Raw genomic sequence first — 16,453 nt, 5'->3', positions numbered from 1 at the left:
GCTTATATACTGCTTCTTTGAAAAGTTCTCTTACCTATCCCCTCTTTCATTATGTATGCAAACACGAATTTCTGTTGTTCTGGTTCTCTTTTATTACCAAGAAAAAACTGATAAAGACTGGTGGTTAAGGCTTTATTTCAGCTATATTCTTCTAATTAACTCTGAAAATCCTATAATTACCACATGATCAATTTAAAATATGTGCTCCCCCAACAGAATACAATTTAGTCTATTTACATTTTAATTATTCTGATCTACAACTCAGGCAAAACAACAATAAGAAATGAGTAGACTGTCAACTCAATGGAAACCTCACAGAAAAGTGATAGGAATTCCTCCCTAAAATAGGTTTAAAAAAAAATCTTGACAGTGTAGTATCACTAAACCTACTTTAAAAACTACTTTATGCTTTGACTTTTTAATTGTTATACATGTTAATTAAATAAGAATCTTTTAACTCTAGATTATGGAAAAATGAATAACTATAGATAATGCCCAAATAATTTGGCTTTAGAATAGATCTTGAATTCACATTCAAATTTAGGTAAATCTAACATTCTGGCAATTTACTTCAAATAAAACTGAATATGTATCACAAAGACCTTACTCGGAAAGACCTAGAAAGTTGTTTGTCCAGTTTTTCTATCCAACTTATTTCTGAATTATCATTACAATCAACTACATCCTGGAAATAAACTGCCCATTTAGCAACTTGTTTTTTCCCTTCCTGCCTCACAACTTTTTCGCACATACTGGTCTCTCTTCTTTTTAATGCTTTTCCTCCACTAACTCATTTTCATCCTTTACATCTCAAGTCCAGTGTTATTTCCTCAAGGAAGACCTCCCTGAACTTCCTGACTAAATCACTCTTCCTATTATGGACATACATCTCTATGAACCACTCCTTCATAAACTGCAATCATATTTTAGTCTGTGTAAGTATTATATTTAACTAACCTGTCTCCTCCACTAAACAGTAAGCTCCATGAGAGCAATGATCTTGTCTTTTTTTGCTCGCCACTGTACACATAATGCTTAAAACAATGGAGTGATTAAATATTGTTTAATCATGCAGGAAACCAAGCATAACTGAACTCGCAAATCTTCCCTCTCATAGCACTGAGGTTTGAAGTTTTTATTATTTTCTACTAGGTAAATAAGAGAAAGGAAAGTCAACTAAACAAGAAATTAAGAGTAGTAGTTAAGGCCGAGAGTAAGACATTGATTATCTGCAACTGATATGTTATTATTAGAACACAGTTGGGCAATATTAATGTCACTTATCCTTACTTTACCCTTTTCTCTTTCTTATTTCTTAAGCCTGGCAGTGATCAACATAATTAGGTCATATCAACATAATTAGGTCCCGTGAGTAATGGCAAAGACATTTCAAATGAAATCATGAAAAATGATTTCAAAGCTTTCAGCCCTGATTTAGAATAAACTTTAAAAAATAACTTAATTCTGTATATTTAAAATATTACCATAGTTGTTAAAAGACAAGAAATCAGAAAGTACAGTCCCAATATCCTCACACCAAGTCATTTCAAAATTCAATATATTAATATAATTCCTGAAATAAAAGGGGTGAAAAGCTACCTGTTTTATTTTCCTCTCTATAAATATACATTCATTCCCTTAGTTTTGAATAACATAATCACATTTGAAAAAAGTTGATAAAACAATGCCACAACTCTATATTACAACATTTTGTGTCTTAAAATGAATAATGTATATCCCACAACACACAATATTTGCCCCAAAATATCTGACTACTAAATCTTTCTTTTAAAATGGGAATCAGGCTACTCTGGGCACACTCCCTATGGGTTAGCCCTGCTGCGCAAGAAGCAGAAAAAAGAAAAAAAAATAATATATCTATATATGTATATATGGAAAATCCCCATTATATACATATATATGTATGTATATATATAGGAGTACATTGATTCCCACTATATACATACATTATACATATATATTCCCATTATTGGTTCCCATTATATACATATATATACACATTACACATATATATTCCCATTGATTCCCATTATATACACACACACATATATACGCATATACATATGTATGTATATATATAAGTATATATACCTATGTATGTATATAATGGGAATCAATGTATATATACATATGTATGTATATAATGGGAATATACATGTATAACAGGAATACATACATATAATGGGAACACATATATGTATATAATGGGAATCAATAATAGGAATATATATGTATAATGTATGTATATACATATGTGTGCATATCATGGGAATCAATGCATATATGTATATAATGGTAATCAAATTTGTATACATCGTACTACTTATGAGCATTGGATTTAGTCATATAGCCACTATTTGTTCAATACTAATAAAATTTTAGGATACAAATTGTTTCTGATTTTTTTCCCTTCATAAACGCAGAAAATTATTTTCCAAGGCTACAAACTTAAATATCATGCAGTTTAACGTTTCTTTTTCTGTTCTTGAGAACAGCTAGAATAATATAGAAAGTATCTATTTCGGCTGGGCATGGTGGCTAATGCCTGTAATCCCAGCACTTTGGGAGGCCGAGGCGGGGGGGATCATGAGGTCAGGAGATTGAGACCATCCTGGCTAACATGGTGAAACCCCGTAAAATACAAAAAAAAAAAAACAAAATTAGCCGGGCGTAGTGGCGGGTGCCTGTAGTCCCATTACTCAGGAGACTGAGGCAGGAGAATGGCATGAACCCAGAAGGCGGAGCTTGCAGCGAGCCAAGATCGTGCCACTGCACTCCAGCCTGGGTGACAGAGCAAGACTCCATCTTAAAAATAAATAAATAAATATTTAAAAAAATAAATAAAATAAAAATAAAGAAAGAAAGTATCTATTTCTTGGCCAGGCTCAGTGGCTCATGCCTTTAATCCCAGCACTTTAGGAGACTGAGGCAGGCGGATCACCTGAGGTCAGGAGTTCCAGACCAGCCTGACCAACATGGAGAAACCCTATCTCTACTAAAAATACAAAATTAGCTGGGCAAGGTGGTGCATGCCTGTAATCCCAGCTACTCGGGAGGCTGAGGCAGGAGAATCGCTTGAACCTCGGAGGTGAATGTTGCAGTGAGCCAAGACTGCGCCATTGCACTCCAGCCTGGGCAACAAGAGCGAAATTCTGTCTCAAAAACAAACAAACAAAAAAAACCAAAAACCCTGAACATTTGGTAAAATTCACCCATAAATCCATTTGAACCTCTTACCTTCTATAGATGGGTAAACTACTGATTCAATTTGTAATACACAGTTTCCTATTCTAGAGTCAATTTTGATAATTTATATATTTCTAGCAAAAATTAGTATTCATTTCATCTGAGCATTCACATTTATTGATTGAATTTTAAAGATCTCTACTTATAAAATAATTACAATTCACTTTTAAGTTTATTGTTATCTGTGCCTTTTCCCCTAAAAAAAAAAAAAAAAGAAAAGAAAAAGAAAAAAAAGCCTTGCTTGTTTTATCTGTTTTGGTAGTCTTTTTTTAAAAACCAGCTTTTAATTTCACTCTTCATCCCTGTATTTTTTGTATCTCTTTTTAAAATTATTTTCTATTGTGTTAACTTTTGCTTTTATATTTTTTCCCTACATTTGGGCAACATCTCATTCTATACCATAGAATATCATGCACCACAGAATACCATATATGATAGAACAAGGTGTTCTCCTGCTTTTATTATTTTCTTCTTCCTTTGTGCTATTGTTTTAAATTTTATTTTCATCTTTAATATATTGATATACAGAACTACAATTTTCCTTCTAAGGACAACTTTAGGTATATTCTCCCTACCCAAGTTTTGGTGTGCACTGGTAACTCAGTTTCTACCGCGTAATTTTTACTGTATTGCCTCTTAACCCCATGAATTTTATAAAAGTATTTTCCTGGCTGGGTGCGGTGGCTCATACCTGTAATCCCAGCACTTTGGGAGGCCGAGGCGGGTGGATCACAAGGTCACGAGTTCAAGACCAGCCTGCCCAACATGGTGAAACCCCATCTCTACTAAAAATACGAAAATTACCCAGGCGCGGAGGCAGGCGCCTGTAATCCCAGCTACTTGGGAGGCTGAGGCAGGAGAATTTCTTGAACCTGGTGGGTGGAGGTTGCAGTGAGCTAAGATGGCGCCACTGCACTCCAGCCTGGGTGACAGAGTGAGACTCCGTCTCAAAACAAAAAGAAAAAGTATTTTCCTTCAATTTCTAAATGTATGGAATTAAAGAAGACTTTATTGTTGATGTGTAATTTTAAGGCAAGAGAGATCAGAGAATGTAGTCCATGTGATGAAGATTCAGGAGTTTCTTCGGACTTCTCTGTGGCCTAAAACATGGACAATTTTTATAAATATTCCATGTATTGGAAAAGAATATAAAGTATATTTACTGGAAACAGAATGCTAGCTTTCTGTAAGATAAAAAATTGTTTGATTTTTAACGATCATTTTATGTTTGATTCATCAGCTTCATTGAGAAGTGTGTGAAAAAAATCCTACCACTACAAATGCAGATCTGACCATTTCTCTTGCAATTTTGCAGTTTTATATTTTATTTGGATGGTAGATTGTTAGTTACTGATTGGTAATTATTTTCTCAATTGGAGGAGTATTCATTTCTAAAAATGCTTTTGGCTTAAAATTCCATTTTGTCTGATATTAATATTGCTTTACATAATTTTTTCCCATCACTGTCAAGCTTTCCTCATCACTTTGCTTTAGGTTTGTCTCCTGCAAACAGCATTTGCTACATTTTGATTCTGACTCTAATTCAGAAGTCTCTGCCCTTTAACAATTGAGTGTAATAGCTTTATATTTGTTCTGATTACGATTCTATTTTTCTTTAAAAAAAACTTTATTCAGTACCTTCTCCTCCTGAACAACAACAAAAGACTCTAGCGTGGCTTTTAAACTCTCTAACACATCCTTCTGAATTTCCTGCTATTGTTTTCTAGATTTTTAGTACTACTTTGGTTTTAAACATTAAAATTTAGGTTTTTAAACTCAAACATTTGTATTTATGTTTTATCAATTTCTTTGCTTACCGTAGTTTCTTGTATCCCACGCCTTCCTCCAGGACTCACTTTTCTTCTTATTGATGTATATATCTTTTAGTAGTTCTTTTATCAAGGGTCTAATGATGGTAAATTCATTTATTCTTTGTAAATTTGAAAATATGTTTATTTTTTCCTTCTCTAGAATGGTACTTAAGTGCAGAATTCTGTACTGTGTTATTTTATCTTGGTATTTCGAGGATATTACTTCCCATCATCTTCTGTAATTTATTATTGCTGATGAGAAGGTCAAAACTTTGATGGTTGTTTTTTTGTAGGTAATGCGTTTTTTTCCTCTGATAGCTTTTAAGACATTTTTCATTATCCTTAAAGTTCCACAGTTTCATCTGTTCGCTTAGTGATGGATATGATTCTTCAGTCAAGGATTCATGTCTAGTCACAATGCTAGAAAATTCTCCACCATTCTCTTCAAGCATTTCCTCTCCCCTCCATTTCTATCCTCTCCTTCAGGAACTTCTAGTAGATAATATGGTGGAGCTTCTAATCTATTCTCTTTCTCTCAATTTTTTTCATATTTTCTATCTCTTTACTATATTTTATATTTTATTGTATTATTTCTTGTTTTATCACTCACTTATTCACTAATGCATTCAACTGTGTCTAATATGCTGTCTTACCCTATATATTGAGGTTACCCCCCAAAACTTTTAGTTTTATTTTATATCCAGCTGTTCTTAATACGTAATTATCAGCTTTTGCTTTATTATCTCATTGTTTTATGGCTACTGGTCATAGTTTAAAATAAACATGTTCATAATTCTCAAGATTAAAGTTTATTTCAATTTCCTTGAGTGTATTATATTTTGCTTTTTGTTTGTTTACATTTTGACTATCTTTCTTGATAAAGATTCGCTCTCCTGCTTTATAATTTTTTTACTGAGGAAACTCATTTTGATGGGAGGTGTTTTGTTTTAGTTTCTTTTCCATCCACAGATGTACTCCTCATCAGATGTTTTGGAAGTTGCCTCAGTCTGGCTCTTGGAGTCCATTTCAGAAGTAGATATTTTGCTGGACACCTAAGGTTCTTGTCTCATAGAGATATTTCACTTCTGTTCCCTAAATCAAGAAGGTTGTCCTCCAAGTTTTTAGTTACACAGTTGTCTCTGTTTCTTCCCTCTATTAACGACAATTTGCTAATTTATTTTTCCCCCTTTTTTTAGTTTTTTGGGGTTTTTGTTTTGTTTTTTACATACAACCTGGATATGACAATTTGCTAATTTCTAACCATAACCCTAGATAGTTGATCAAAGATTTTTTTATCCATTTTGGTTCACAGGTAGGGCAATAAGATGCCAGTTCCTTGCTTTATTCAAGTAGACTAGATCTACTGATGTACTACATGTGAAATGCATTCATTCCCTATTCCTCTGCACATGCTGAAATCTCAGCCCCCATTGTGTATTTTTTTAGCCCTTAATTCTCCTTGGGACTATAGCTTAAACTGTGGATCCATGCTGCACTTCTAGTCCATGGAGATCTTTAATCCTGTTGTTTTGGGGCACGACTACATATTTTTAGATTCATTTTTCTATATACTAATAATGACTTTACCTTCTTGACTGAAGTCATTTGTACTTATATTTAAACAACCTGGAGAGAGCTGAAAAGAACTCATTCAATACACAATAACATAGAAAGAGAGAACTTGGCTTTAAAATAAATGTATTAGGAGTTTTGTGTATTCCATAGGTAGTTTTAGATTTTTAAGAAATTGACAAAAGTTTCCTAGTTTTAAGTAGTAAAGTTAAAAATATGTATATACGCTATTCCTTAATAAAAAAGTTAAAAAGTGGAAGGTAAGGTCACATTTAAAGTTTATTAAGGTAAGGTAATTACTAACAGTTGAAATACATTGATAAGTAGATTACTAGAGCTCATAAGCTCCCTAAAAATATATCTATAAAAAATACACTACAAGTCTGGGCAAGATAGCAAGACTTTGTCTCTGAAAAAAATTTAAAAATTAGCCAGGCATTGTGGTGCATACCTGTAGTCCTAGCTACTCAGGAGGCTGAGGCAAGGGGATGCCATGAGCCCAGGAGTTCAAAGCTGCAGTGAGCTATAATCACGCTATTGTACTCTAGCCTGAGCGACAAAGCGAGACCATCTCCAAAAAAAAAAAAAAGAAGAAAAAAAAAGGTTCTGATGAATGAGCACTGTAAGAAAAAATGTGGAATTTTTTTCTATTTGGCTTTAGATAACAAAAATTTTAAATTAAGTTTATTTTATTTAAAATAAGTTTATTTCCCTTAAAAAATCACAGCCACAGGGCACCCCGGACATATATTTAAGGACTGTAACTATACCACAGAGGCAATGTCTTTTGGAGTTGGAGGGAGGACATTCTCTAAGGAGAAAGACCAAAATCACAGAGAAAAGGAGGGAGACTGTTTGATACTGATGTACTAGAGGATTCCAATACTCTTCCATGGGGAGTATGTTCCTTCAACCCACCACTGTATATTAATCATTACCTTAGTGATCTACTATTACTGATTGGATTCATACCCCTCAAGAGAACTGATATGGATAAAAGGTTAAGAGGCACTGGTCCTAAGGCTTGTGTTTAGCACATTTTCTAAAAATTACAAGTAACAGAGAGAAAAGCCAAGTTTATTCAATTTGGATGGAGGAAAAATGATCGATTATAAAGCAAAGATGGAAAAAGAAAAGAACTCAGCAATGATGCAGAATAATCTGTATGGCCTCTACCAATGTCTCAAAGTGTAAAATATGGAGAACTTGTCATCAGAATCTCCTGAGATATTAGTTCAAATGTAGACCCCCTATTTCAGATCTATGGAATCTGAACCTGTAAACGTGGGGCTGCAAAACTCATTTTTAAAAAAATCCTGTTTTGAGACTTGCAGCTAGAGAGAAAGATTTACAATTACATTTCATCTAACAAATCCAGGGAAAAAGAATTACTTTGATCTGAAATAACACTCAGCTTTACATTCTTGATAGGAGCCTATAATATTATACAAACTGAGTAGAAGCTCACATGTTAACACCACATTTTGTGAAATAAACTTACTTACTTCAAAATAGAATAAATATATCCAGCCTGGACAGTACAGTGAGACCTCATCTCTATAAAAATGAAAAAAATTAGTTGGGCATGGTGGCACATGCCTCTAGTCCCAGCTACTGGGGAGGCTGAGGCAGGAAGATCACTTGAGCCTGGGATGGGAAGGTTGCAGTGAGCCGAGAGCACGCCACTGCATTCCAGCCTGAGCAACAGAGTGAGACCCTGTCTCAAAATAATAATAATAATAATAATTTTAAAAATCTCAACAGAATAAATAAAACAGCTTCTCATTTAACAAGCCAGTGATGAAGACACTTAATAAGCATCATGATTAAGAGGGGTTTAGAATTAAGAAACTTAGGCCAGGCACGGTGACTCATGCCTGTAATCCCAGCACTTTAGGAGGCCGAGGCAGGTAGATCACGAGGTCAGGAGTTCGAGACCAGCCCGGCCAACATGGTGAAACCCCGTCTCTACTAAAGATACAAAAAATTAGGTAGGCACGGTGGCACGCGCCTGTAATCCCAGTTACTTGGGAGGCTGGGGTAGGATAATCGCTTGAACCCAGGAGGCAGAGGCTGCAGGGAGCCAAGATTGCAGCACCACTGCACTCCAGCCTGGGCAACAGGGCGAGACTCTGTCTCAAAAAAAAAAAAAGAAACTTAGATGGCCTAAGTTATTTGTGATCTAATCACAATTCATTAATAATTTTAAAATTAAAAACTGCTCCTGATTTTAAATAAATCTCTTTGGATTATAATGGATATTAAATTTATTTGACTTTTAAAACCACTGGGCACAAATTCACACATTTTTTCAAAAGAAATATTTCCTATGAAAAAATATTCACCTTCTTAAAAACCAATTTCAGAATAGTAGGAGACAATTTTAAGAAGAAAATTTTAAACTTCTAGTTTATAGAAATTAGGGCATAAACTATATAGTAAACGTTTTGCTAAACTAATTTTTTTGTTTATTTGAGTATTATTTTTAAAACAATCCAATATATTAATATCACTCTAAGTTTCAGATTTTTGATGAACAAAGTTGAATGCAAAGGACTTTATTACTGAGACTTTCTCTCTGCGGTATACTAACTCTCCCAATAAAGGAGAATGTAAAAGAACTACCTGAATAAGAAAATCTATTTTCACCTAAGAGATTTTTTTAGGAATATCACTGAGAAAGAAGACTAAGGAAACAAACTACCAGCAATACAAATCTCTTTTTATTGGGACTTCATAATCTTTTTCAATTGAAGAGGATTTCCTTTGTCACCCAGCAGGGTCCTGGAACTTCTTGGCTGGAATTCAGATATCCAGAGTTCTGGTTACCTACAACATCTATTCTTTACGTAGTAGCTTACAAGCATCAAAGGCCACCCTCACCTGATGCTTGGCCGGATCTATGCCCTCCAAAATAGTCTTCATGTCCTCCTGCTTGTCCTGCGAAAGGAAAAAGAAGAACTCACGGATCTTATTCCAAAAACGAAAATCACATTTGGCCATGAAGACCTTGTGACCGATACTTCAGATGGTGGGCTTTGTTAACTCAGGATCTTCAACTAAAAAGATTCTCATCTGTAGAGACTGTAATGTCAGGAGCAGAGTATAAATTTTTTTAAGGGGGTGATATTATGGTTTTTTACCAATAAAACTTCAATATAAATCTTAATATACGTAGAAATATTTCTGCAGAATTATTTAAATTCATGCCTTTGTCTCAAAAAACAACTAAAGCCACAAAAACAGAGCAACATTTAAAAATATCTAACCAAAGAAAATAATGAAATCAAGAGATTTGGGCATATCAGAAGTTGGGAGGACGGAGGAAAATACTGTAAGATAAATAGTTACATAGCTTTTCCCCTCATTATAAATGTACTTAAGGCTTACACTTTTCAACTAAAACAAGAACCTTCAAATAACTCGAGAAATGGAATGTTTGTATTTTCTCTAGATCTAGACTCCTAACAGAGAGAAACTATCTAAAGGTGAGACAGGGATACAACTTAGGAAACCATAATAAGCTTTTCAGTCATTGACCAGAGTCAACTAAATCTCCAAATAAAAGAAATGTGGCCTAGAGAAGGCTTCACTCTAAGTCATTCCAATTTCCTACCTATGTGATGTGCTTACCCTAAGAAAGTGCATGCTCCTATGGTATAGATTCAGCAAGACAGTATCCTGAGACAACGACATGATTTTAAGAAGCTAACTGTTAAGGCTCACTTCCTCTTCCCTGCCACCTTACCCCATATTTCACCCCATATTTCAATAAATAGCCAGTCCCATTAAAATACGAATAAGCAGCACAAAGTATCCAACATGGAACCTATCAAGAAGTTCCTACAAAACAAACAATAAAATTTTAGTCAAATATTCCCCAATACCTTCAAATAAATTAAAGAGAACAGGGAATCTTTACTTAAATAGCTGAACAAAGTGATAAAACAAAAGATTGGAAAGTGAATTGGAAGAATAGAAGAAACTAAATATAGATTGAGCATCACAAATCTAAAAACCTGAAATCTGAAATGCTCCAAAATCTGAAACTTTTTGATTACTGACATGACACTCAAAAGAAATGCTCATGGAGCATTTCAGATTTTGGATTTTCAGATTAGGGATGCTCAATGGGTATGTATTCCGCAAATATTCCAAAATCCAAAAAAAAAATCCAAAACACTTCTGGTCCCAAGCTTTGCAGATAAGGGAGCAGTAACAATGAAGCCATGAAAACCACATTTAGAAGTAGAAACAGGCCAGTCATGGTGGCTCATACTTGTAATCCCAGTAACTTGGGAAGTTAAGGTGGGTAGATTGCTTGAGCTCAGGGGTTCAGGACTAGCCTGGGCAACATGATGAAACCCCATCTCTACAAAAAATAAAAATAAAAAATTAGCTGGTGTGGCAGTGTGTGCCCATAGTTCCAACTACTCAGGAGGCTGAAGTGGAGGATTGCTTGAGACTGAAAAGTCAAGGCTGTATTAAGTTGTGATCATGCCACTGTACTCCAGCCTGGGAGATAAAGCAAGACCCTGTCCCTTTTAAGAAAAAAAAAAAAAAATGCAGAAACAAGTGTACAGAAAAAAATAGTGACCTGGATGACAGACTTAAGACACAATGCAGAAGAAAAGGACAAAGAAATGTATTAGACATAAACATAATACAAATACAAACAAGCGAGATGAGGGAGACCATACATATGAATGGTAAGTATCTTAAAGGACGTTAACAGAATAGAAAAATAAATAGTCAAAAACATAGCAGAAAGAAACCTTCCTTTAAAAAAAAGAAAATATCACCCCACGGTCACCACTAAAAAAAAAAAATTTTTTTTAAATTAAATACTATGACAACTTATTAAAGACTATGACTTATTAAAGTCTTCAGACAGAAAGTATTCACTGTTTCTCAGGAAAATTAATATAGAATAATTAACACAAGATACATTCTGATGAAATCAGATGTTTAAGTATAATGAAAGAATTTTATGATAATCCAGACAGAAAAAGGAGACACTTACATATAATACAGAATAGTCTAGCAGGCTTTGGCAATATTCAGTACCAGAAGACACTAATATAGTGGGTTTAAAATTTTGATTTTAAACAAGTGATTCAATAATTTCATACATGGCTACATTCGTTTATAAATACAACATATGGTATTCTAAAATATGCAAGCACCTATTAACTCCTTTTTTGAGGGGGAGAATAAATTCAAATCAAAATACCAATACTAGCCAGCCAACAGATAAGTCAAGTTGAGGAATTCAGGAATCATGAAGCTATATAATAAGAAAGACTAGTAATGTAAAAACTGAATCCACTTAAATATTATATATACATATATACACATATATATATATTTAAATAACTATGAGAAATAGGGTCCTAAATCAGAATGTAAATGTATAACCAGGAGAATATTAAAATAACCCATGAAAATTCTATGGTGAAAGATATATTACTCTCCTTGTCCTTCAGAATGAAGTCAATAGATACTGAATAAATATTTGATTTTTAAAAATCTATTTGTAAATGGTGTCTTCACATACTTCCAGAAAGTAATTTTATTCCTGTGTTTTCTATAGTTCGCTAAAGCTTTGGGAGCAATTAATAGGGCTAATTGTAGCACAGTAAGTTTTTTTTTGTTTGTTTGTTTGTTTGTTTTTGAGATAGGGTCTCCCTCTATTGCCCCGGCTGGAGGGCAGTGATGCAGTCTCAGCTTACTACAACCTCCGCTTCCTGGGCTCAAGCGATCCACCTCAGCCTCCTGAGTAGCTGGGACTACAGACATGCACAACCACACCTGGCTAATTTTTTTTTTTTTTTTTTTTGGTAGAGACAGGTTTTCACCATGTTGCCCAGGCTGGTTTGAACTCCTGGGCTCAAGCAATCTGCCCTCCTTGGCCTCCCAAAGAGCTGGGATTAAAGACTTGAGCTACTGTGCCAGGCAAGAAGATTTTTGTAGATAATGCAAACATAGGGGCTGTGATCAGAAATTAGAAAATTAAACTGTTTAAAAAAGGAAGAAGAAGAAGGAAGGAGGGTGGGAGAGAAGGAGAGAAGGGAGGGAAGGAAGGAGGGGAGAAAGAAGAAATCAGTTTATATTTGTGAGAATGTGGGAGAGTCAGGAGGGCTCAACTGTTAACAGAGATGTACACTGGTTCAGGATTTTTGAACAGTTTGACAATAGTTATCAAAATTTCAGATGTGGACCTCCCGAAACAATAAAATTTTAGTCAACTATTTCCCTATAACCAGCAATTTCACTTCCAGGAATTTATCCCTATTATATATATTCACAAAAGTAGCAAAGATACATAAATATGCCTAGCAATATTTACTGCAGCACCATTTGTAATATTTAAAAACTATTAACTCAGGTGTTTATGCATAGATAAATGGTTAATAAATTATACAGAACACTGGGTACTTGTGAAAAAGAATGGGAAATCTACTGGAACACGGAAAGATGTTATATTACATATATTAAATGTACATATTTTGGGTATACAGAAATGTCTAGAGAGATACACAATATATTGTTTAAATTTTTTTAAAAATCTTATAAAAGAGGACTTGGTCTATGTTTTCTATTTATAAGATTTAATATAGATAATAAACTGATCCATAAGATATTTTTCTTTCTATTAAGGGAGGTCCATATCAAATCTCATTTAAAAGGAAATAAGTTCCAGGAAGAAGAACTACAGAGTACTAATGTACCCATGTCTAAATTACCTAGTTTCCAATTGCTCAACTATTTTTGGAAAATGCCCAATATAGTTCACTCAGTCAGCAAAATACAGTCCAAAGAAAGCAACAAAGGTCAGAGGGCTTACTTTATGGTTACAGAGGAAAGTCAGTGATAAACTACGTTTTTTTTTGTTTGTTTTTTGTTTTTTTTTTTTGAGACGGAGTCTTGCCCTGTCACCCAGGCTGGATTTTAGCACATACCTGTAATTCTAGCTACTCGGGAGGCTAAGGAAGGAGAATCATTTGAACCCAGGAGGAGAAGGTTGCAGTGAGCCGAGATCGTGCCACTGCATTCCAGCCTGGGTAACAGAGCCAGACCCCACATCAAAAAAAAAAAAAAAAAAAAAAATTAGCACACTTAAACCTTAAACTGAGAACATATCTATGAGATGCCAGGAATGAAATACATCTCCACTGCATGCAATGGGGGATGGACAGTCCTCTATCTGCAAACTGCTGGAGGAAATTATTATAGCCCAAAACAGATATTAGAAGACAGCAGCAAAGAATGAAGGACAAGTAAGATGGTACTGCCTTGAAAGATAAAGTTAATAACAATTACCAGTCACTTTTTTCCCAGGACTCAGGGACTAATCTGCCTGCTTTACTCTGAGGTTTCCCTGTTTTTGACTAGAACTTTTTCTTTCCTCTGGCCTACAATAAAGCCTGAAATAAAATTTATTCATAGGTTTTATATTTTTTTCACTGTCACAAATTTTACTCACAAATATTCATAGGTTTTAAATATAAAAATTATTATACTTTCCCGTATTTTCCACATTTTCTTTTTCTCCTAAAAAATTATTTTAAGAGAAGGGTCTCACTATGTTGCCCAGGCTGGCATACAATAGCTGTTCACAGGCATGCTCATTGTGCACTGCAGCCTTTAACTCCTGGGCTCATGCAATCCTCACACCTCTGCCTCCTTGGTAGCTAGGACTACAAGCCCAGCATTTCCACATTTTATATGAAGAACAGTATTGCTTTTTATAATGAGGAAAATAAATAATATTAAAATTAAGATATCAGTCCATAAATAGCAAAAGCATGGAAGAGGCTATACATTTTTAAAACTTAAAATCAATATATAAAATAATTCAAAATAAGAAAAGGTAAAAAGTTATACATATAGAGTTATTAAATCTAACAGTATTTGTAATAGTGAAAAATGAAAAGCAAAAGTTCCATAATTAATGAACGAGTATGGTTCATCAACTTGATGGAATATGATGCAAGAGTTATAAATATAGAGACTATATAGTAATACAGTAAAGATTATGATAGAACACAAGAACACATAGTGAAAAAATAGAAAACAACTGTATTATATATTGTGTCTATAATTTCATGTAAATATGAATGTAAAAATAGATTGCAAGATAAAAAATGAATAATTATGTTAGAACAATGGCATTACTTCTGTATTGAATAATTAAGATATGTATTTATCTGAGCCTTTTTTTTTTTTTTCTCCCAGATGGAGTTTCACTCTTGTTGCCCAGGCTGGAGTGCAATGGCACTATCTCAGCTCACCGCAACCTCCGCCTCCTAAGTTCAAGTGATTCTCCTGCCTCAGCCTCCCAAGTATCTGGGATTACAGGGGCCCGCAACCATGCCCGGCTAATTTTTTTGTATTTTTAGTAGAAACAGGTTTCACCATGTTGGCCAGGCTGGTCTCGAATTTCTGACCTCAGGTGGTCCGTCTGCCTCGGTCTCCCAAAGTGCTGGGATTACATGCGTGAGCCACTGCGCCTGGCCTATCTGGGCCATTTTTAATCTTACATTTTGAAAGTAAGTAAATACGGTAAGTTCAAATAGCTCTATCTGTTCAATTAATGTAGTTCTTCTAAGGAACTAAATAATAAACACTCTAATTTAACTAATTCCAGAAGACAGTAAAAATAAAATATTTAAAAATGTAACAGATATTAACTTGGTCACAATCAGTATGGTTTTGTTATACATTAGAGTACATTTACCAGATAGCTCCTCTTTTATCCTATTTAATTTTTTTCTTTCTTTTTTTTTTTTTTTTGAGACGGCGTTTTTGCTCTTGTTGCCCAGGCTGGAGTGCAATGGCACAATCTAGGCTCACTGCAACCTCCACCTCCTGGGTTCAAGTGATTCTTCTGCCTCAGCCTCCCAAGTAGCTGGGATTACAGGCATGTGCCACCACACCCAGCTAACTTTTTGTATTTTGTAGAGACAGTGTTTCACCATGTTAGTCCGGCTGGTCTTTAACACCTGACCTCAGGTGATCCACCCACCTCGGCATCCCAAAGTGCTGGGATTACAGGCATGAGCCACTGCACCCAGCCCTATTCAATTTTTTAGAAGAACTCCCAACAGGTTAAGACAGTGACTTTGTTGTAGAAAATACAAGGAAGACAGAATCCAGGTAAGAATTTAGAGGATAAGAGTATTAAATTTTGCTTATATTATCTAAGCTTTTAAGTTCTACTCTATTTCTTTATTTTGAATGACAAACTTCAATTCCTAATTTTTACAGACGACTCAAAGCAACTCTGTAAAAGGAAAAAGATATAGAAAGAAGTCAAAAGACTAAGATGTACTTAACATATATTGCTGTCACAATTCTCAGACAAAAAAGCATACCTCCCAAAAATTATAACTGATAGGGAAGGTCCTAATTAAAAAGAATGAATGATAGTGTTTTCATTACAATATTTGGTATTAGTAGAAATGACAATAAATAACAATGATACTACACATTTATTTTGGTTAATAATTATTTTCCAATAATGTTCTCAGGTATCTACTTGGATGATTTAAAAGGTAATACTTTCATAGTTTTTTCTAAATAAGCAAAACTAAGAAATCTAATTCTCTATAACATTTACAGCTATGTATGTCACACATAAGTTTTTAAGAAATGTATCAGAGAATTCTGGGAAAAACTCTAGAAAGCAGTTTAAAGCACTCTCACAAAATAAAAGCTAGGCAAAGCACACATTTCAGCAAGAGGCATGAACATTTAAATGGAATATTATTTTTATATAGATTATTACACATATGAACCTG

At 34.3% G+C, this 16,453-nt stretch overlaps 1 protein-coding gene across 30 annotated transcripts in view; it reads right to left on the bottom strand.

Moving 5' to 3' along the window:
• ANKHD1 (ankyrin repeat and KH domain containing 1) overlaps positions 1–16,453 on the bottom strand; it is a 145,558-nt gene that overhangs the window by 67,790 nt on the left and 61,315 nt on the right. For 18 of the 30 annotated variants that reach the window (XM_014345045.5, XM_014345046.4, XM_014345049.4 and 15 more), the window contains exon 11: positions 9,534–9,590. The exons of 10 other annotated variants lie outside the window; for them this stretch is intronic. In XM_014345045.5, the coding sequence (XP_014200531.1) occupies positions 9,534–9,590 (57 nt within the window). Of the gene's footprint in view, positions 1–3,599; positions 9,591–16,453 lie in introns of those variants that run through there. 2 more of the 30 variants (XM_055113033.2, XM_008954557.6) reach the window with 2 other exon arrangements.

The sequence above is a fragment of the Pan paniscus genome, chromosome 4 (assembly GCF_029289425.2).
Source record: "Pan paniscus chromosome 4, NHGRI_mPanPan1-v2.0_pri, whole genome shotgun sequence".
Taxonomy (NCBI): Eukaryota; Metazoa; Chordata; class Mammalia; order Primates; family Hominidae; genus Pan; species Pan paniscus.
This window is presented reverse-complemented; position numbering and strand designations above follow the sequence as displayed.